Source organism: Choristoneura fumiferana, chromosome Z, assembly GCF_025370935.1.
Source record: "Choristoneura fumiferana chromosome Z, NRCan_CFum_1, whole genome shotgun sequence".
Taxonomy (NCBI): domain Eukaryota; kingdom Metazoa; phylum Arthropoda; class Insecta; order Lepidoptera; family Tortricidae; genus Choristoneura; species Choristoneura fumiferana.
The window spans coordinates 1,648,541-1,671,128 of record NC_133472.1 but is presented as its reverse complement, the minus strand read 5'-3'; the positions used below and the strand labels follow the sequence as shown (position 1 = coordinate 1,671,128).

At 37.8% G+C, this 22,588-nt stretch overlaps 1 protein-coding gene across 1 annotated transcript in view; it reads left to right on the top strand.

Annotated features, from left to right (window-relative positions):
• Positions 1-22,588, top strand: part of LOC141434477 (nose resistant to fluoxetine protein 6-like) — a 64,553-nt gene that overhangs the window by 27,962 nt on the left and 14,003 nt on the right. Inside the window, exons 2-4 of the mRNA XM_074096924.1 lie at positions 11,964-12,083; positions 16,725-16,855; positions 19,824-19,996. Of these exons, the coding sequence (XP_073953025.1) occupies positions 11,964-12,083; positions 16,725-16,855; positions 19,824-19,996 (424 nt within the window). The remainder of the gene's footprint in view (positions 1-11,963; positions 12,084-16,724; positions 16,856-19,823; positions 19,997-22,588) is intronic.

Here is a 22,588-nt window from a genome sequence, read left to right as displayed (position 1 = left end):
ATAAACTTGAAAAAAATAATTCTAAATATTATTAAAGAACAACCAGCATAGAAAATGGCGTGGCTTTACAATTATCAACTTCAAAAAATGGCATTTGCAATAAAACACTTAGAAAAGCCTTGAACAGAAAAGTTGCACTTTGCTCCCTCTCGCCAGGGAGGAAAAGTTACTTTTCTGAAGGAGAGGTGTGAAAAATGCTTTTCTTATGACCGACACACGCTGGACCGGTTTTTATTATTGTATGCGTATATTTATCTCTATTTAAGTACATTCCGTTGAGGGTTCTATGTTTAACCGTTACAGATACTTAGTACGAAACAAAACGATAACCTAACCAAGGGAAAAATCTTAATTTTAAAGTTATCTATTTACAGGCCTTTCTAAATGGGCCCAAAGCATCTACCTTCTGGCTATCCAACTGTCTTCCTACTAAAACACCAAGAACAAATAAGTTTGAATAAAGAACTAAAGAATGTATGACTAACGGAATGCAGTATTCTATGTCAATGACCGTCAATGGGTTCTGTTCTGACGAGTTTTGGGATCAAAAAACAAAAGTAAATCGTAAAAGGCGTAAAAGGTTTTTATTCTGACTATTTTTTTTTAATATAGCTCTGCCTCGAGAATCTTTTTGCCAGACTCCAGGTTTTATTTAATAAAGTATGTTACTATTTTTTTTGTATAAAATTAAAGTATTTCCGTATTAGTGAATAAATGTCTTCTTTCTTTCTTTCTTCTAAAATTAATAAACATCATAGTAGAGTCAGCAACAAAAATATACATACTTTTGTTTTGCTAAAAATATATATAGGATTATATTGCCTGAACATTAAAAGTCGTGTATACTTATTTTTTGCACTTTAGCTGTATTCATATCTTTGTTGCTGACTGTACATTATTGACACCAATTGTACTAGTCCCAAACTAAGCAAAGCTTATAGTATGGATACTAGGCAACGGATAAACATTTATTTAATAAAGTATGTTACTATTTTTGACGACCGGATGGCTAAGTGGTTAGAGAACCTGACTACGAAGCTTGAGGTCCTGGGTTCGAATCCCGGCCGGGGCAGATATTTGTGTGAATAACACGAATGTTTGTTCTCGGGTCTTGGATGTTTAATATGTATTTAAGTACGTATTTATCTATATAAGTATGTTTATCCGTTGCCTAGTATCCATAGTACAAGCTTTGCTTAGTTTGGGACTAGGTCAATTGGTGTCAAGTGTCCCAGGATATTTATTTTATTATTTATTCATTTATTTTAGATAAATACACGTATTTAAATACATAATAAACATCCAAGACCCGAGAGCAAATACAAAGCAAATAGCAAATGAATTATACATACAATTATCTGTCCCGACCGAGGATCGAACCCGAGCTTTGTAGTCAGGTCCTTTACTACGAATTGCAAAATTCGAAATTCGTGTCTTGCCTTCCCGCTGATACTTCTATTATTTAATACGAGTGTGAGAGGGACGGTACTCGGTACTATACGAACTTCGATTTTCGAATTTAGTATTAGCCCCGCAGGTTCTAGTTCCAAATATATATCCATTATTGTTATTATATTTTTAGTTTTAGCTGACTTTTCATAGTATTTCAATTAACTATTAAGTATGTATTATTTTATTATTTGATTCCGCACCTTTACATTGCTAAGCTGCAAGCCCTTTCGGCTTTAAGTATGTTATTGTGTACCTTGCTGTTGTATCTTGTTACTTTATTTATATGGTGATTAAACATTTTCTTTCTCTTTCGTAATCTTATAATTACCTGACATGTCTTTATAAATTATAATGTTTTTTTTTAGTAGGAAATAAATATATATATCTTCTTATTAGGCATCCCGGTAGTCCGGCCAAGATCGTCTCCACAGGACGAGACTCCTCAACGGTTAATGGCATTTAAGAATTGTAGTTTAGATGTCAACAAAAACAATGTCTTTTTTTTCTTTTTTTCTTTCTTTTTTAGTATATAAGAGTATTTAATAAGGTTGTAATATTTTTAATTGTGTGTTTTTTTGCTGTGCTGAATTTTGACAAATAAATTGTATCTTTTTTTCTTTCTTTCTTTAAGAAGCTTATATTGAAAATGTAATTTGTAACAAAAACCACTTAATATCAGACTGGTCGGTCTTTATCATCATCGCAGCCTATATAAGACCCACTGCTGGGCACATGCCTCCTCTCAGAATAAGAGGGACTGGTCGGTGTCATGGCACAGTTTAATTCGCGGCATCGATCGCAGACCTGTCCGTGATTCGCGAAACCTTTACATAATCGTTGAGTAACGAAAAGCGACGATTATGCGTTAACACTTTACGACCGGACACCGCGACTTAACCGGTTACGGCTACGGTTTACATTCCGAGGCGTTAAATCAATTTTTTTGGGTTAGGTGGGCAAAATGCTGTACCCCAATTTTGCCATGTCTGTCTGACAGCGAATTAGCTCAAAGAGTTTTAGTGCTAGAAAGCTCTAATTTGCTTTGGGTGGATATTATTATAACGCTAACAAAGTGATAGAACAAAATATTGAAATATTAAATCTGATATTTTGTTATTTTAATCTCTCCCTTATTTTAAATTATTTTTGTACGCCAATTGGCAAAACATGGTGAGACGATAATATTTTCTTTTACCACTGTATACAGTTATACCTATGTTTAACAAATAAAATACTTTGACTTTGATTTTGACTTTTAAAAAGGATTATGTAAAAAAATACTAGCTTTTTTTCTGGCTATTATTGTATCGTTATCCAAACTACATTTTCCATATCAAGTGTCGAGTCGGTCATGGTAAGAGCACCAGTTTAATATATTATCACCAAATTTACATACGTAAATCAATCTGACAACTAAAAGTGGGCTAAATTTGATTTCTATGGTTTGATTACACACAGACCCAGATAGCTTATAATATAATAAATAAGTTTCTGTTAAAAATGTAATTTTTAATACATGCTTTTTTGCTGACTGTACTTGCATTCTCATCCAACTTAAGATTAAATTGCAAGTCAATCAGACTACTAACCAGAAGCGGGTTAATAAAATAAATAAATGAAAAACAAAAACATAAGAAGAGCTTTTGCACTTTAAAGTTGAATATTTCGCAAACAAATCACTGAATCGAAAAAACGTCTTACCCCTAATTGTTTTCAAAGACCAATCCAACGATACCCCACACTACAGGGTTGGATGAGAAAAACAAATCACCCCCCCACCCTTTACGTCTATGGGAGGAACACTAAAAAAAAATTTTTTATTCTACCATTTTGTCGGTATAGTTTACATATATATCCGTACAGCTTTCTAGCATTGATAGTCCCTGAGCAAAGCCGCGGACGGACGTACAGACAGACATAGCGAAACTATAAGGGTTCCGGTTTTTTCCATTTTGGCTCCGGAACCCTAAAAATGATTGTTATAATATGTATTAGCATGCTTAGGTAGGTGCCTTGTTGATGAGCCATGAAGCAATTGCCTTAAAGCTGTCACTACTCCTAACTTTTAGTGGATTTACTCCATAAAATCATACTTTTTGTAATCCCCGACGCAAAAAGAGGGGTGTTATAAATTTGACCGCTAGGTGTCTGTCTGTGGCACCGTAGCTCTAAAAGGATGGCCCAATTTGAATGCGGTTTTTCATTTGAAATCAGGTTTCCGAGCGATGGTGCTTAGACATGTTTCATCGGAGCGGTTCTACTGTTTTGAGGTATTAAACTTTCAAGTGACAAATTTGAGGTTTTTCCAGCTTTTTTTGGTTAGGTTATTTAATAAGTAACTCAGGAGACGTTATTATAGCTACTAACCCAACCTAAGCAACAAAAGGTTGGAAAACCTCCGACTTTGTCACTTCAAAGTTCAATATCTCAAAAACATCTAAGAACCATCGCTAGAAAACCTGCTTCCAAATAAAAAAACCGCATCAAATCGGTCCACCCGTTTAAGAGCTACGGCGCCACAGACAAACACAGACACACACAGCGGTCAAACTTATAACACCTCTCTTTGCGTCGGGGATTAAAAATAAGGTACACTGAAAGTTGATTAACCTCCATCTCTCTCTTTCTTATTTGGGCATACCCCGTTTCCTGGTGCGGTTGGCCCAGGAACTTGTCCTGGTCCACTGAGACAATACTTTCCCGCCATCGCGCTTGCGCAGAGAAAGCGTGTTGCGCAACCGGCCCACTTGCCGGCGCGCGCGCAAGGCACAAGCGCACGCGATAACCCACTTCGCACTTAACGTAAGGCCTAACGTCCTAAATTTAGCTAGGACATTCGTCAAAACTAATGTCAACTTCTGCTGATTGACATTAAGTCTCAAATTCTAATGATCGAAATTAGACGTGGGTCTTAGAAGACATTAAAGGTCAAAAACTGACATTAAAGGCTACTATTTTTTATCTAAAAAGTATATCTATGTGTTACCTGTTTGAAATACATTTCACACAAATGTGAAAATGTCATGCTGTCATTTTCCTACAAAAATATCTAAGTGACATTACTTTCGTTCAATCCATATTTTATGCCTTATAACGGGTGTGGCCTGTAATATGAGCAAATAATTAAAACATAGACCATACTCCATAAAATGAACAACATTAGTTCAGCAACTTTTAAAAATAATGGAGTCTTTAGATTTTCCTTTTTTCATACAAATTAAATATTGCAATCAATGTACGCCATCCTAGAACACAACTGACGTTGCCTGTCACGCTACAAACATCAACCATTTTTCTTCACATTGCGTCTCCGAATAAACTTTAAAGTGTAATTAAAATTAAAAAAACTAATCATTTTTAAAAGTCGCTGAACTAATGTTCATTTTATCGAGTATGGTCTATGTTTTAATTATTTGCTCATATTACAGGCCACACCCGGTATACCGGCAGATACTTTCCGCTACCTCTTTTGCCTCGCATGACTACTCCGGCGCAGACCGCGTCCGCGCGTACGCCTCAACATTAAGTAACAGTGCGTAATAATGGGACCTGAATCTCTCATTGCTCTCTATAGGACGTAACGCACGCATAGCATTAATTGTTATGACATACAGTTAGATCTACAGGCAGATGTTGAGCGACGACCGGCAACGCAAGACGGACAGACACACACGCGTTCCCCATCTACCGGGGTACAGTCGAGTTCATAAACTTGTGAGCAAAAGTTTGATCAAAAATATCTACGCTTCTACGCCGTTAGCAATAGAGTCGCGTTCAGATATTTTTGATCAAATTTTAGCTCTCAAATGTACTCGACTGTACCTTGAACGTTTTACCTAGCGAATATGTGACTCAAAGAACGAATGACTGAATGAAAGAAAGGATGACGGTCGGAACTAAACTTGGAAGATTCCGTATAAAATACGAAATCCTTAGAAAAATATAACTTAAATTTTTCGTAATGACTACGGAACCCTATTGGGCGTGTCCGACACGCTCTTGGCCGGTTTTGTTATTAAAAAGTAGTATTGTAATTTTGAACACAACATTTTTTTCCTCGCATTCCAATTGAAAAGTTGAGTGTTTAACGCGAGACCAAAACAACCATAATGACACGAGATGTTTAGCCGCCCGAGCAAAGTCCCTAGTTGAACAATCTACTATTTTTTCTAGTTGTGACAGTATCCAACTAAAGCAGCGAAATATTCCCTCAACACGTCTATACCACCGACAAATCTGTCCGTCTCAATCTTAATCACTACATCCTCTTCTATTGTACATGTTTCTCTTATTACACACTAGCTGTTCCCCGCGGCATTGCTCCCGTTCTAGTTTTTTTTTTAATTTTGTTTATTACAAACTTGTCCTGACAATAACGAAAAAAAAAAACAATTTGGTGCCGCCTTTTGGAAGTTTGGCATGTACAGTCAAGGGCATAAATATGTGTACGTTAACAAGATTTCAAAAATATCCATATAAGTTTATGCCACTAACGATAAGTTCTATTTATCCATAAATTTTACGCTTCCGCTATATATAGACATTAAGCCCTCGACTTTACATACATCGCGAAGAAATATTTTTTTGAAATAACTTTCTGCAAAGTTTTTGCTGCGCATTCCTCTTGGCAATGATGGTCTTTCCGAAAGCACTGGTTATATAAGTGACACGTAAAAGAGCTCTTTGCGGCCTACGTGCAGAATAATATGATTTTAGATTTTGTTGACTTTTGAACGAAATAGACTTACCTAGGCGAGGTAACCTAGTGATAGTTAAAACTACTGTTGACAAGGAAGGTTATCAACAATTAAAGTTTCACGTAGAAATGATAATATTAATTGAACCAGCCTTAAAAAACTGGGCCAATCAACATTAAAACTAGATGATCAAGGTGAAAAACACATGTTCATAAGTCTTAAAAAGCACAGGTTATAATTGTATATTTATTATTAACTAAGTAACAGATGCGACACTCATTTGTTACAGCCTCTATACATAGCATTAATTTCCTAATTTGTCGTCAAAGTCGGTCATTTTTTTACTGAGACGAACAAGGTTTTGTTACCACAGACTACTTATAGCAAAATCAGTATTATAAATAATAAAGCATGTGCGTGTCATTTTTTTTTATAATCTCAAACTTTAAAGGTAATTCGTGAAAGTCAAAATAAAAACACTTTCGATGTTTAATTAAAAAATACTATTCTTTTTCATGTAACAGTTATTGATAATAAATGATTCTGATTCTGATTCTTATAAAATTAATTAGCACGCAATGTGTCACAAATTGATCATGATCACTAATTTGTTTTTTTACGAGAAGTCGCACTTGCTAAAGTGACAGCTGTCACAAATACACTTCTCTTTCGTGTCAAATTACTGTACGCAATACAATTATAAATTGTCTAATTATAATCAGGTAGTCAATGTTGAACTTAACATTTATTACAATATATTATATTATAATATTGACGTATATAGAAAATACAAAAAAAATGGAATTGAAATAAAAAATACAAAAAGATTCCAAATAACAAATCTTAATAAAATTGACGATCTGATAGCCAAGTGCTTAGAGAACCTGACTACGAAGTTTGAGGTCCCGGGTTCCATCCCCGGCCGGGGCAGATATTTTTATGAATAATACGAATGTTTGCTCTCGAGTCTTGGACGTTTAATATATATTTAAGTATGTATTTATCTATATAAGTTTGGGACTAGATCAATTTCTTGTCAGTGGCCCCATGATATTTATCTATTTTTTATTTATAATATCGCTTCTTAGCACTAACACCAATGTCTGGTTGTGTTTGTGGTACAAAAAGTTTTTGTTTAAATTTTCATTTTTAATACAAGTTTTTCTTGCTGTCTGTACTTTTGGTAGCAACCAAGTATACTTGCATTTTCACCTAACCACACGTCCGTACCAAATTTCAAGTCGGTGCCACTAACCATTGAGGAGTTCCGTCCTGCGCAGACGATCCTGGCCTGACCACCAGGATGTCACTACCAGATTATTGAATTGTCACTAGATTTATACAAGAGTATGCCAAATTTTAAGTTAATCTGACCAATGGAAGTGGCTCAAATTCAGTTTCCAAGATTTAACCCAAATAAATAAATAAAAAAACAAACAAGGAAAGCTAATTAAAAGTTTGTAAAAAAATACATTAGCGATTTTAAAAACTTTCTACACTTGGTTTGGATAGTTATTTAACTAAATGTAAATAAAACAACGTCAATTGGTGTGATAAATATTTAAATTCCTCCATTAACTATCAAAACATTTACATTTCTGTATTTAAATAAATAGTAATAAATTTAAATAAAAAAAAGTATTACAATGAAAGATAAGTAAAATGTTTAAATTCCTTTAATGTACCAAATCTGGCAGCTAAAGTTTGTTTACATGTAGTTAAATACCTATCCAAAGCAAGTATAGGTTCACGCCCAGAGTCATTAGTTGCAAATTGTCCTATTTTTTTTATTTTGATAGAATGGGTTCGCTCAAGTCAACTCACGTTACCGACAACGTAACTTCGCTATTTGTATGTACCTGCGTTACGATAGGGTCTCCAAGGCCGAACAAACAGCTTGCCACATCCATTTCATAATACCAATGCATTAGTCTAAGTTGAAACGTGAGATGAGCTACTTCTCATCAAATATGTACCACTACTAACTAACCTTTAGTCCTAATAATCCTATCCTACTATCCTATCCTACTAATATTATAAATGTGTAAGTTTGTGAGTGAGTGAGTGGGTGAGTGAGTGATTTTGTGAGTGAGTAAATATGTTTGTTACTTCTTAACCCTTTCGGAACGTTCTGTCCGTTTCCCAAAACACCGGTTCCCAAAACATCCGTTCCCGTCACTACTTTTTCCTAAATAATCCGGTTCCCAAAAAATACGTTTGTCAAGATATCCGTTTTCCAAAACACCGGTTCTCAAAACATCCGTTCCCGTCACTACTTTTTCCTAAATAATCCGGTTCCCAAAAAATACGTTTGTCAATATATCCGTTTCCCAAAACACCCGTTCCTGTCACCAACTTTAACAAAAAAATAGCGTTGTTAATCCCGTATCATTTTTTAATAATTATAGCAACCCTACCACTAAGTCGAGCAAAATCTGTCATTTTTATTTTGACCTTGGAGGCTTTCCACACTTCTAATGAAGCAATTAGTAACATTTGGCGTGAAACGAGTCTTTTGGGAATACGGGTGTCATGAGCGACGAATATTTTGGCATACGGATGCTATGAAAACTGGGTGTTTTGACATTCTGATGCGATGAGAAACAGGTCTTTTGGCATACAGCTATTTAGGAAACTGTTATTTCGGAACGGGTGTTTTGGGAAAGGGTATTCTGGGAAACGGACAGAACGTTCCGAAAGGTTCTTCACGTTGAAACGGTTGGACGAAGTTGGATGAAATATGGCAACATGTTAGTTTATAACCTGGATTAAAACATAGGATACTTTTTATCCCGATATTCACACGGGATAGGGATACAATTTTGAAATTTCAACCGCTGGGTGTAGAGTCATGAAATTTTGGACAGTTGTTCTTCTTAAAAGAACCTAAATGAAGACCATGCACGATATAAATTTTGGGATTTCCCAGGGGAATTTCGTAAAATCCCCGAATTTCAATTGTGACTACCAGATCGAATAGTTTCCGCCTGCGAAGCCGCAGGTAAACTCTAGTATTATAAATGCGAATGTTTGTAAGTCTGTTTGTTTGTTACCTGTTTACGTCTAAGCCGCTGAACCGGTTTAGATTAAATTCGGTATACAGCAAGTTTGAGTCCCGGAGAAGGACATAGGATAGTTTTTATCCCGGAAAATTGCTTTGTTCACCCGGGATAGCGATAAACGTATTCTAGTAAGTAAATAATAATAAATCATCATATTTATTTATTTTTGATGTAAAAAATACAATGTTATCAAACGTATGGGCTCTCAGAGAAATAAATTACACACATTATCCTGAACTAGAAAAAAAAACGTGTTTCAGTTAAATTGTAATATAGGTACCATCAGCCAAATATGTGGTATACCACCCTAAAGTTGATAATCGTTTGCATGTCATAAAACAATAATGCCAGTACAGTAGACGTGCCTGTCAACTTGAAAGTTCGACTTTAGCGACATATTCATTTGATAGGATCTTGTTTAAAAATTGATAGACCACTTATTTGGCTGATGGTACCTAGAAGGTCTTATTAACCAAACCTAAATATTTTATCACGTGCAAAATATAAGGGACTGCGTTAGGATTCCGTACCCAAAGGGTAAAAACGGAAACCCTATTATTAAGACTTCGCTGACCGTCCGTCCGTCTGTCTGTCACCAGGTTGTATCTCATGAACTGTGATAGTTAGACAGTTGAAATTTACACAGATTATTTATCTGTGGCCGCTATAACAACAAATACTAAGAACAGAATAAAATAAATATAAAAGGGGGCTACCATACCCCCGACAAACGTGTTTTTTTTTTCGGAAAAAGTGACGTAATTTGGATGCATGTTCTGGCCTGGCGAAGTGCAAAATTCGAACTTCGTATATTGTCATCCCGCTAACGATAATATTATTTAATACGAGGAGTGAGAGGGACGGTACGAAACTTCGATTTTCGAATTTCGTAGTACCCCTCTGCTGTCTATACTTAACTTACTTAGCTCTCTAGCTCTTGTCCGGGTGAGCGGTTGGTTCCAATGGAGTGCCGAAAGTTTCTCGATGAAGGCTACGGTGTAGATGTCGCTAGCGTCATTGCTCAAGTGGCTAAATAAGAAACAAACAAGCTGAGATATGAGGTGCATAGGGGAAATTCGTGTCTGTACCGTTGACCAGCAGTGGTGTAGCGGTATAGCTCGCGGTACGGAATACCGAGGACCTAGGTTCGATTTCCAGTGCTGGTCTTATTTTTCTGGTTTTAGGTTTTACGGGATGACCGTAAAAGTAAAAATTTAGAATTGAAATAAAAATACAAAAAGATTCCAAAAAAAACAATCTTACTTAGCTCTTTTAAATATAAGAATAGCTGCTCAAAATCGATGGTTATACCTTCGTGTTTAATATCAATATCACAGAAGGGAAATATCACGGTCGGTTACAAATGATACCTACGGTCTGAAAGTTACTGTAATTGGTGTGTTAAGGTCGGCATGTTTTTTGGATGTTGTACCTTAAGGGTGCCAATGTCACCCTATCATACTTACCTAAGATAAGGTAGTTGACAATATAAAACAATTTCAATTTATTACTTTCTTTTTAACCATGAATGTAGGTTCAATTAAAAAAAAACATTGAAATAAATCCATACGAGTACTTATATTATAAATGTGTGTGTGTTTGTTTGTATGTTTTTCCATCTTTCACATTGGCTACTTTTTATCCCGAAAAACGTACAGTTTCCGAGGGAACAGCCCGCGATAACTGAATTCCACGCTAGTCCCAAACTAAGCAAAGCTTGTACTAGGGTGCTAGGCAACGGATAAACATACTTATATAGATAAAAATGTACTTAAATACATAATATTAACGTCCAAGAACCGAGAACAATCATCCCATCATCATAAATTTTGTTTTCAACTAGAACCTCTACCGTTAAACCAAGTTTGACCTCTTTCCTCCATCGCATAGCACAGTCGGCAGCAGAAGTAAATGAGCAGTTGCGGTACTCAAAATTATCTAAACACTCTCTTAGTACCTTGGCAATAGAGTCGTGTATAGATTCTGAGCACCGTAACCGCTCAACCACTTCTGCCGCTGACCCCTTACCAGTAAGGACTTAGGTAGGCAAAGTTGACTACATTATTTTAAAATGAAATGAAAGTTTTTATTGATACAGAAACATTACTTAACATAAACAAATACTAACATTGAAATAAAAAAATATTGAGGACTAGTTGGCCAAGTGGTTAGAGAACCTGACTACGAAGCTAGAGAGGGCCCGGGTTCGATCCCCGCCCTGGGCAGACATTTGTGTGAATAACACGGACGTTTGTTCTCGGGTCTTGGATGTTTAATATGTATTTAATACTTATCTATATAAGTATGTTTATCCGTTGCCTAGTATCCATAGTACAAGCTTTGCTTAGTTTGGGACTAGGTCAATTGGTATCAACAACGTCCCATGATATTTATTACTAGAGTTTACCCGCCGCTTAACACACGTAAACTATTCGATCTGGTACAATTGAAATTCCGGGATTTTATAAAATTCCCCTGGGAATCCACAAAATGTATATGCGGTTGAAATTTCAAGATTTTGTCCCTATCCCTTTGGAATATCGGGATAGTTATTCCAGATGTCCAGCTATCTACATATTTACCAAATTTCATTTAAATCCGTCTAGCCGTTTTAGCGTGAAGGAGTAACGAACACACACACACAAACTTTCACATTTATAATATGGTAGGAAGTAGGATTATTTATTAACCTTAAACTAGTCGGTGTGCTTGTATCCTGTATCTGTATTTTAATGATTCCCTTTCTTTACAGTGGAGGACGCTAGTGGGCGGTACACGGCCATGTTCTACTGGGGCAACAATTACTGGATTGGGTCTGCGGAGCTCTGCCACGTTCTGAACGAACGCCACGCCCCGCCCAAACACAAGAACAGTAAGTGCTGGGGACACCAAGGGATAGTTGGGGAAATTTGGGGACTACAACTGAACCGGGGTCACGGGCCTGTGCCACGTTCTAAGATAACGCCACGCCCCGCCCAAACACAAGAACAGTAAGTGCTGGGGACACCAAGGGATAGTTGGGGAAATTTGGGGACTACAACTGAACCGGGGTCACGGGCCTGTGCCATGTTCTTAGATAACGCCACGCCCTGCCCAAACACAAGAACAGTAAGTGCAGGGGACACCAAGGGATAGTTGGGGAAATTTGGGGAGTACAACTGAACTGGGGTCACGGGCCTGTGCCACGTTCTAAGATAACGCCATGCCCCGCCCAAACACGAGAACAATGCTTGTTAGGAACACTGGGGAATAAAGACAACTAACTCAAACTCACAACATTTATTGATATAAAAAAACACACTACATCACAACAAAGACACAGTAAAAACATAAATAGAAGAATAAAAAAGATTAGATAGAGACGTTGTACTGTAGTATAATGCCAAAAGGACTCAGCTCAGCATGTGCCGTAGCCCTGTAACCAGAGCTGCAGCGCTGGTTTTCAGCTGAACCCCGGTGAGTGTACACCCACGTAAACGAACGAGTAATTATTGCGGGAAAAGAAAAACAATATATATATATATATATCGGTCGATTTATATATAAACCAGCCAAGAGCGTGTCGTACACGCCCAGGATAAGGTTCCGTAGCCATTACGAAAAAAATCAAGTAATATTTATTTCGTATTGTGAAGTTTAGGTATATTTTATACCTTAGGCTGCTATTTCCTCTTAAACTACTAATAATTCTCAAGCAATCTTAGCCGCTATAATTTTCCTTGTAAATTTGATATATTTACTACCATTCTGAATTTTTTCAAATTTAATCACCCAACAGTTTAGATTTTGGAGGGGGGGACGCTCGATTTCAATGAAAATTTCCACTTTAAAGTTGAATATTTCGCAAACAGATCAATAAATAGAAAAAATGTCTTAGCAACCCCCCAATGCTTTTAAAAGCCCTATCCAACGATACTCCACAATATAGGGTTAGTCGAAATAAAAACCCCCACTTTACGTCTATGGGAGGTACCCTAAAAACTATTTTTTTACTTTTTTTTTATTGTACCACCTTGTCGGCGTGACTGATATGCATATTCATGTCAAATTACAGACTAACGGTCTCTGAGCTTACCCGCGGATAGACAGACAGACAGACGGACAGACATGGCGAAACTATGAGGGTTCCTATTTGACTACTGAACCCTAATAACTACTGGATATAATTTACAGAACAGTGTTGAACAGTGAACACTGGGGGTTAACTAGGTATATTTGGACACACACACACACACACACACATACACACACACCCACACATAGTGGTCAAACTTATAACACCCCTCTTTTTGCGTCGGGGGTTGAAAACGCCCCAGCGTTGATTTTCAGCCAGCACCGTCGGTGACCCTCGGACCGCCATACAACAGATATATTATACACTTATGACTACATAAAACTACATGAATAGATAATTTGTACATTTCTAATATGTTTGTATGTCCTAGCAGTGTTATTAAACTTAAACGCTATTCTCTTAGTAACAAAACAATACAATTTAAATAATATAGCGATGTATACAGGTTGAGTCTAAATTAACTAAATTAATTTCTTTGCTCACCCGCGACCTTATGATAGCCAAGTTTATGCAAGATATGTGTATTCATGCAGTTCCTCCACCCCCAGCGTTTCGAACTCAACCAGAGCTCATCTTCAGAGCAACACAATCGTACACCATGCTAGGTTGACTCTTTCATCATCCCTGGGCACAGGCCTCCTCTCAAAATGAGAGGCTTACCGTAGTTCCCACGCGGGTACAATGCGGATTGGGAACTCCACACGCACCATTGAATTACTTCGCAGGTTTGTGCAGGTTTCCTCACGATTTTTACCTCCGCCGTAAAGCTCGTGGCAAATTTAAATGTTATTTCGCACATGAATTCCCATAAACTTAAGGTGCGAGCTTGGGTTACCCACGACCTTTTGCTTGAGTGGCTATCGGTCAAACCACTCAGCCACCACCGCTTTTTTATCAAGGACTAGCTGTTGCCCGCGGCTTTGCCTTCGTTTCTTTTTTTATTTTGTTTCACACAACCCTTGTCCTGACATTGACAAACAAACACAAAAAAAAGAATTATCAAGTTTTGGAAGTTATGCGCTTACATGCATTTCGGTGATTCATTTTAAACCCCTGACGCAAAAAGAGGTGTGATATAAGTTTGACCGCTATGTGTGTGTGTGTGTGTGGCACCGCAGCTCTTAAACGGGTGGACCGTTTTGAATGCGGTTTTATTATTTGAAAGCAGGTTTTCTAGCAATGTTTCTTAATTAAATTGATTCAGTTTTTGAGATATTAAACTTTGAAGTGATGAAGTCGGGGTTTTCCAACCTTTCATTTGTAAGGTTATTTCTTTTATTTGTTTCACACAAATCATGTCTTGACACTGACAATAACGAACACAATGACCTAACCAACAAAAAGTTGGAAAACCCCGGACTTTGACACTTCAGAGTTTTTTAATAAAACATGTCTAAGAACCAACGCTAGAAAACCTGCTTTCAAATAAAGAACCGCATTCAAATTGATCCACCCGTTTAACAGACACACATAGCGGTCAAACTTATAACACCCCTCTTGATTTGATTTGAATTTATTTCTGTCCACTTTTAGGAATCAGCCTGTATTCAAACGTATAAAATGGTTGACCTGAATGTCGCGAAATACCACTTGTTCCAACCAAAAGCTTGTCCAAGGCTAGATGTAATTTATATTCAATTGTGCTAATATTATAAGTAAGTATTAACTTTATTTAACTCTATTATTTACCCGCGGCTTTGCACGCAATCAGATCCTGCAGCTGAATAAACATTCTTGGATTTTATAAAACTCCCGTGGGAATTCCCAAAAAGTAAATTCGTGGTTTTATCCCTATCCCGCGGGAATATCGAGATAAGAGTAGCATATGCGTTATTCCAAAGGTCCAGCTGTCAACATACTAAATTTCATCCAGATCGTCCAGCCTCTTTAGCGTGTTGGACTAACAAAAAAGTCCCGTAGGATTTTCCAAAAAACTGGCAAATTATTTAGTTTTCCGATCCAATGACGTAATGCCGTGTATTTTTACACGTTTCCAAAAGAACGATTAACGAGTTCACGATATCATGCGTAAGCGCAACTCCATACATAAGAGCTCAACGCGCGACGTAGAACTTGTCGATACAATACCTTGAAACACAATGTTAATGATACTCGATCATTTGTCATATTAAACTCCAGCGCAATGTGTTATTTGACACACATACTAATTGACATTAGTCAATGTGACTGCCAAATTGGGCTGTCAAAGATTGTGCAATTGCTGTTATTATAAGACTTGTAATAATAATATGCACAATGGAAACCAATGTAATACACAAACTACTGAAGTAATTCTTGATAAAAAAAAGTTATTACTCGCTTGAAGAATATTTTAAAGAATAATTATCACAGAGCCTACCTAATCTAAAGTTAAATTAAAAAATGTTTTACCAACGCCATTGTTTACACACTCATTGACACATCGTTCAAGATAAGACTATATTATGACATTATGATACTAATATTAAATCGCCCTGACATACCTATAGCATAATATTCACTAATAATACAATACAATACAATACAATAACTCTTTATTGCACACCAATACAGTAAACAGTACAGAGAACACAAGTATATACATAGAGATTTTCTAAGGTAAGCAATAGGCGGCCTAATCGCTTCAGAGCGATCTCTTCCAGGCAACCTTTACAATGGACAATGGAATAATTATTGACTTATTCCAATAACATTCTGACAAATTAGTTGCATCACTACAATTATTAATATTACTATTATTTTGAACATGAAACTACCGTGAGACTCACTCATATTAAATATAATGACCCGGATAACTCACGTCTTAAATCGAGTTTAGCTCGACATGTTTCGGGCTAATCCGTAGCCCTTCGTCTTCGGAGCAACGCGATGCGTGGGTGCGCGTGTTGCAGCAGCCGCTGAGGGGTTACGGTTAAGGGCTACGGATTAGCCCGAAACATGTCGAGCTAAACTCGCCTTAAGACGTGAGTTATCCGGGTCATTATATTTAATATTACTATTATTGTTATTGTTTTTTAATTATTCTATTCTATTTTAATTTTGTATTATTGCCACAACTTTAATTGATTCTAAGATACCAATTTATTGTTTTGGAAACTCTCTCTCTCTTGAAAATGCTGCCCTTCCGGGTTTCATAATGTTAGTGCTATATTGTACTTTTGACATGTGAATTGCATTTAATAAATAAATAAATAAATAATAGTTGAAGCAGAAGCCCCTCCCCCCTTCCAGAGACTCTAAAAAAGTTGCCAAATGTAAAACAACCAAACACGCTTGACCGATCATCGAAACTCGAATGAATTCACCAATACCAATAAATACGTACAATTTATACTCTTCTCATTCTCCATATCAACTTGCCCACCCCTGGGCCATCGGCTGGCGACGCACTTGGATATAGACCCTTTTAAACATTATATGATGATTGCTCTCTTCCAGAGACCGGGTCGCAGATCTTCAGCGACTGGCGCGAGGATGTATCCATGTCGGGCTTCGGCCCGCCCTTCGACGCTGCCTTCTACAACGTGCGCTTGACCGCCACCGCCGACCAGCCCGACATCATCAAAACCGTGAGGCTGTCTGTACTAACAGACATACTGATACAATAAGGGATTTACTTTATCGACAATCTTTTGATCGAATTTCAGTTCATCGAAAACCGTTCGTATAAGTTTAAATATTATCTCTTGAAGTAATGTTAAATAAGATTATGTATTACTAACATAACAATCTATGGACCCTGGTCTGCAATAAACTTTTTTTTGTATGTATGTAAATTCTTTATTGCACATAAAAATAAAATACAAATACACATACACAGAGAGGAGAACAAAGGCAAGCTTATCCCTAAAAATGGATCTCTTCCAGCTAACCTAGTTAGGAGAAAGCATTTTTTTATACAGAGGAGGAGAGGATTTTGTTTTTTTTTTTATTATAAATATGGTTTCATCGACTATTCACTTAATTTTTTTTAATTATGTGGGCAACTTTTGTTTTATGTAATAAAAACTAAACAAAGGTTATTACTTTATTGAAGCAACGAATTTGTGCTAGAAAAAAAAACAATGTATTTTAAGATTCCAATTATGAATATAAACAAAAATACATGAAATGATGTACTACAAAATAAACTATCTAAGAACTAACGTTTTTGTGAATTAAAATTACTTGATTAAAAATACCTGATCTAATCGTTCGATGTAGTGAATTGTCGATGAAATGAAAATACGTGAAACTTTGACTTTTAACTTTTCGATAAAAAGATTGTCGATGATTCAAAGGTAAACCTTCGAGACTTTACTCGCGGCTGCGCACGCGCAAACCATGCGATCCAGCAATTTAATTCAATTTAGAGAATCCTTCTAATCTCCCATGGAAAGTCCCAAAAATTACAATCCCTCCTCGCAATGTTTTCCTTAAACAAAAAGCTCATGGCTTATAAGCATTTCACGTTCAATTTCACACTTCACTATACATACTAAACACGCTATACTTCACTTTTTTTGCATTAGAAAGAATGTAAGCGATCTTGACGTGTTATTTATTGATTTTTTTTATGAAAAATAAGCCACAGTAAAATATGTATGTAATAATTAGCGTACAATATTTTGGTAAGTATCATAAGTAATGGTTACTGTTTTTTAAAAACTTTTTCAATAAAAAGACTCGTCAAGATTATTGTTTACCCTTTTTCTAATGCAAAAAAAAACCAACGGTTGAAATTGCAATATTTTATTCCTATCCCGTGGGAATATCGCGATAAAAAGTAGCCTATGTGTTATTCCAGACATCCAGCTACATACATACCAAATTTTATGACTCTAAGCCCAGAGGATGATATTTCGAGATTTTATCCCTATCCCGTGAGAATATCGGGATAAAAAGTAGCCTATGTGTTATTCCAGACGTCCAGCTACATACATACCAAATTTCATGACTCTAAGCCCAGAGGATGATATTTCGAGATTTTATCCCTATCCCGTGGGAATATCGGGATAAAAAGTAGCCTATGTGTTATTCCAGATGTCCAAATGTAAATCTGTCACGGCGACGCAATATAAAGTGAACTGACGTTGTCATGGCGGTTTGTGTGCGGTTTGTGCTAGAGTCACCTCTTGCGCAGAGCTTTACGTATTCCCAACATGGCAATACGGCATAGTGGGTATACTCCGTTCCAACGGCAGTCGAAAAAACGTACATTGAAGAACTATGTCCGATGCATTTATCATTTGCTCTTAGTACAAACTTTCAAAGCATGGGCTGTTAGTGGTAACTCAAGACAATTAATCTTGTATCATGTTTTATAATGACTTTGGGATACATGCGAAAGGTTTAGTAAGTTTTTTCGCCTGCCGTTGGAACAGAAACTTGATGCTAGGCCACACACATCGCTATAACGCGAACATTCGCTTTATCAAGATGTGTGTAGCCGAATATTCGCGAATACCGCACATACCGAGTAAACGGGCGAGACAGTGCTCTCGGCCGAGTACTCGGTGCGTATAAACATAGCGAGCGAGCGAGCGCTGAACAGCAGGGCTACTACGAAACTCGAAACTCGAAGTTCGTGTCGTGCGGTCCCTCTGACACTTATACTATTTAATACGAGAGCGAGAGGGACCGCACGACACGAACTTCGCGTTTCGAGTTTCGTAGTAGCCCTGCAATTCTCGCTTGTACATCACTGTATTTATTGTCTCGCCCGTTTGCTCGGTACTTGTGATTAAAGGCATTAGAGCGAAGCCGCAGACACTTCGCCCCACTGTCAGTAAACTCGCGCACATCAAAGGGTTTAAGTATTTACCGATTGATATTTCTTCGTTTGCAATGTGGCCATGCACAATGACGTAGGCCGAAGACGAAGTTTTATCGCAATCATTTTTTATCGCGATGTGTGTGGCCCTACCATTAACGTATGTGACGTCGTAATCGAATTAGCTTGTTGAAGTGGCAATGGCCAGGCCATATAGCATGGAGAACAGATGGTCGTTGGGGCCGAAAGGTTCTCGAGTGGAGGACCGCGGATCGGCATACGCAGCGTAGGACGTCCACCAACGAGATGGACGGACGACCTGGTTAAAGTCGCGGGTTCACGGTCGATGCAAGCCGCTTCCAACCGAGGCAACTGGAGGTCTATGGGGGAGGGCTATGTCCAACAGTGGACGTCCTATGGCTGATATGATGACGATGTTGATTTGTGGTACTCCAAGATCGTAAGTATGTATTTTAATATCATCCTCAGCATGGTAGGTGGTAGGGCCTTGTGCAAGGTCCACCCGGATTGCTACCACCATCTTGCTCCGTGCTGCCGTGAAGCAGCAGTTCTTACTCTGTTGTATTTCGGCTTGGATAGTAAGACAGCCAGTCAAATTACTGGCACTTGAGGTATCCCATCTAAGGCCTCTAGGTTGGCATTCATCTACAATCCTCCTGGTGTTGCAGGTGTCTAAGGGCGGTGGTCTCTTACCATCAGGAGACCCGCTTGCTCGTTTCCCATCCAGTCGAATAAAATAATTAATCTTCCGCTATCGCCCCCAGCGTCGCACGCTCCACCTCGGGCTGTGTCTCCCGGCGTCCTGCTCCCGCGACGCCGTGGGCGCGCTGGTACAGTTGGCCAGGGCTCCGCTTCTGCGCCACACCGTCACCGCTGTCCGGAGCCCCGACCATGGAGGGTACAGCTACATGGAGGACACGACCTTCCTGGTTTTACTGTGAGTTCACTTAAAGACATAAAAATCAACCTGATTGATTCTTAGGGGCTGTTTCACCATCCATTGATTAGCGTTAACCGACGGTTAACTGTGATGCCGTCTCCCTCTATTCGAATAAAACAAACAGAGACGCCATCACACCTAACCGCCAGTTAACACATGTTAATCAATGGATGGTGAAACAGCCCCTTAATCTAAAAAAAAACATGCCATCAGCCAAATAAGTGGTCCATCAATTTTCAAACAAGTTCCTATGAAGTATAACGTTTTAAACTTTCGTGATTTTCACTCATAGTCAAAATAACACGCACAGGACTTATCACGCTAACACACAAGAGTAATATTTACCTGGACGTTTCGGCAACATTACAGTGGCCGTGGTCACGAGTAGACTGAAGTGAGTCTGAAGTGCTCGCGCTGCTAAGTGCTAGGCAGACTTGACACCCCACACTTCAGTCTACTCGTGACCACGGCCACTGTAATTTTGCCGAAACGTCGAGGTAAATATTACTCGTGTGTTAGCGTTATGGGACTAATAAGTTCATGGTATTTTGACTATGTTCTAAACTACATACTAAATCTGCGCGAGCGAAGCCACGGGCAAAAGCTAGTCAAAATATGAAAACTTTCGCAACCGAGCATAATAAATTTTAAAAATGCTAAAGCAACATCACACACAGACATCACGCCTGTGTTCCCAAATGGGGTAGGCAGAGCACACGAAACGTTACCGCTTCGGAGCCACTTAAAGTACAATTCAATAGAATCTGACAATTTTCTACATATTTAAGACACCCTATCGTGGGCACACTTGATTATATATGTCCCTGTTGTTGCAATTATCGTCTAAAAGGAATCAAAAAAGAATAATAGTCACATCACAAAGCCTTAGGCGGCCCGGTGTTTATATTAGTAGGCTGGAAGTGTCTACAGGATTGTCAGATTCTATTGAATTGGAGTTTAGCAATTTTAGGTTTTAAGTTTGACAAAAACGGTACAATAGTGACAGATTGCTAGCCTATCGCTATAATATATCTTAACCTAAGTAAGTATATCCTCATTCGCTTCTTACAACATCCACGGAAGAAATGGAGAGGTGTAAAGCCACATATTGCACCCAAATCACCAAAGAACGAGATCCAAGGTCGCAATTTTCAATTGCAAAACAATTTCGCCGTCAAAACAGCGCGTGTAACAATATTACACAACATTGCGTGTAATTTACAAAATTTCATTACACATCTACAATTCTGCAGAACTCGTTCTGTCGTCAGCTAATTATATCAGATCAGACTTTATTGCGTGAGCTGAGAGTATGTTTTGCGTTTCTGTAACTTTATGCTTGTAATAAACGGGTTGCTGGATCAGATTACGACATTTATCTTAGTTTATTGAAGTTTGTAGCGCATTGAGTTTAACTTAGGACTAGAGTTTACCCGCGACTTCGCACGCGTAAACTATTCGATCTGGTAGTTACAATTAAATTAGTTACAAAATTCCTGTGGGAAATCCCAAAATTTATATCGTAATCTTCATTGAGGTATTGTGTTAAGAACAACTATCCCGTGGGAATATTGCAATAAAAGTAGCATATGTGTTATTTCAGACATCCAGCTATCTACATACCAAATTTCATGACTCTAAGCCCAGCGTAATCTGGCGCGCGGCAATGAATGGGTAAAGAGCTTTACAGACTGCAATGCAGGATAATTAATAGATTTCTTTATCCCTGAATGGCAACACTGGCATAGATCGCTCGTTTTTGGCTCGAAATTCGAACTTGTGATTTTATTTTGCTTAATACACAAAATGTATACACCCAATATCATATTTTCTCAAGTTTTTCGCGATTCCCAAGGTCAAAGAATCGAATTGCTTTAAAATTCCAAAGACATAATGCGTTTTTTGGGAAAAACGTGTCAAAATGGTGTCGTAGAGCGCCGTCCTGTTCTGTCTCTTTTTTTCCGTTCTGGCGGTTCACTTTTATATTATAGATAGTTGAATAAAGTATCGTTTCACCATAATAGCTTTTGTCCGCGACTTCGTCCACACCGAAGTAGGTAAATGAGAAGAGTAGGTGCCCTCCTTTTTACCTCCGAAACTAGGTAATGCGCCAGCATTTTATTCCTTATTTTACCTCTTCAGTTGTCCATAAATTCTCACCTTTTTAATTTAAAGGTTGCATTACCAAAACCTCGTCGTTAGTATTCGCCTGCCTGATGAGACATACCTGTCCTAGTTTAATAGAAATCCTACTTCCTACTTTATATTATAAATGCGAAAGTTTTGTGTGTGCGTGTGTGTGTGTGTGTTTGTTACTCCTTCACGCTAAAACGGCTAGACGCATTGGGATGAAATTTGGTACGTAGATAGCCGGACGTCTGGAATAACACATAGGCTACTTTTTATCAACCTCAATGAATATCACGATATAAATTTTGGGATTTCCCAGGGGAATTTTGTAAAATCCCGGAATTTAAATTGTAACTACCAGATCGAATAGTTTACGCGTACGAAGCCGCGGGTAAACTCTAGTTTTGCACATAAATTTCGAAAGACTCAAAAGGTGTGACACCGTGTTCGAACCTTGAT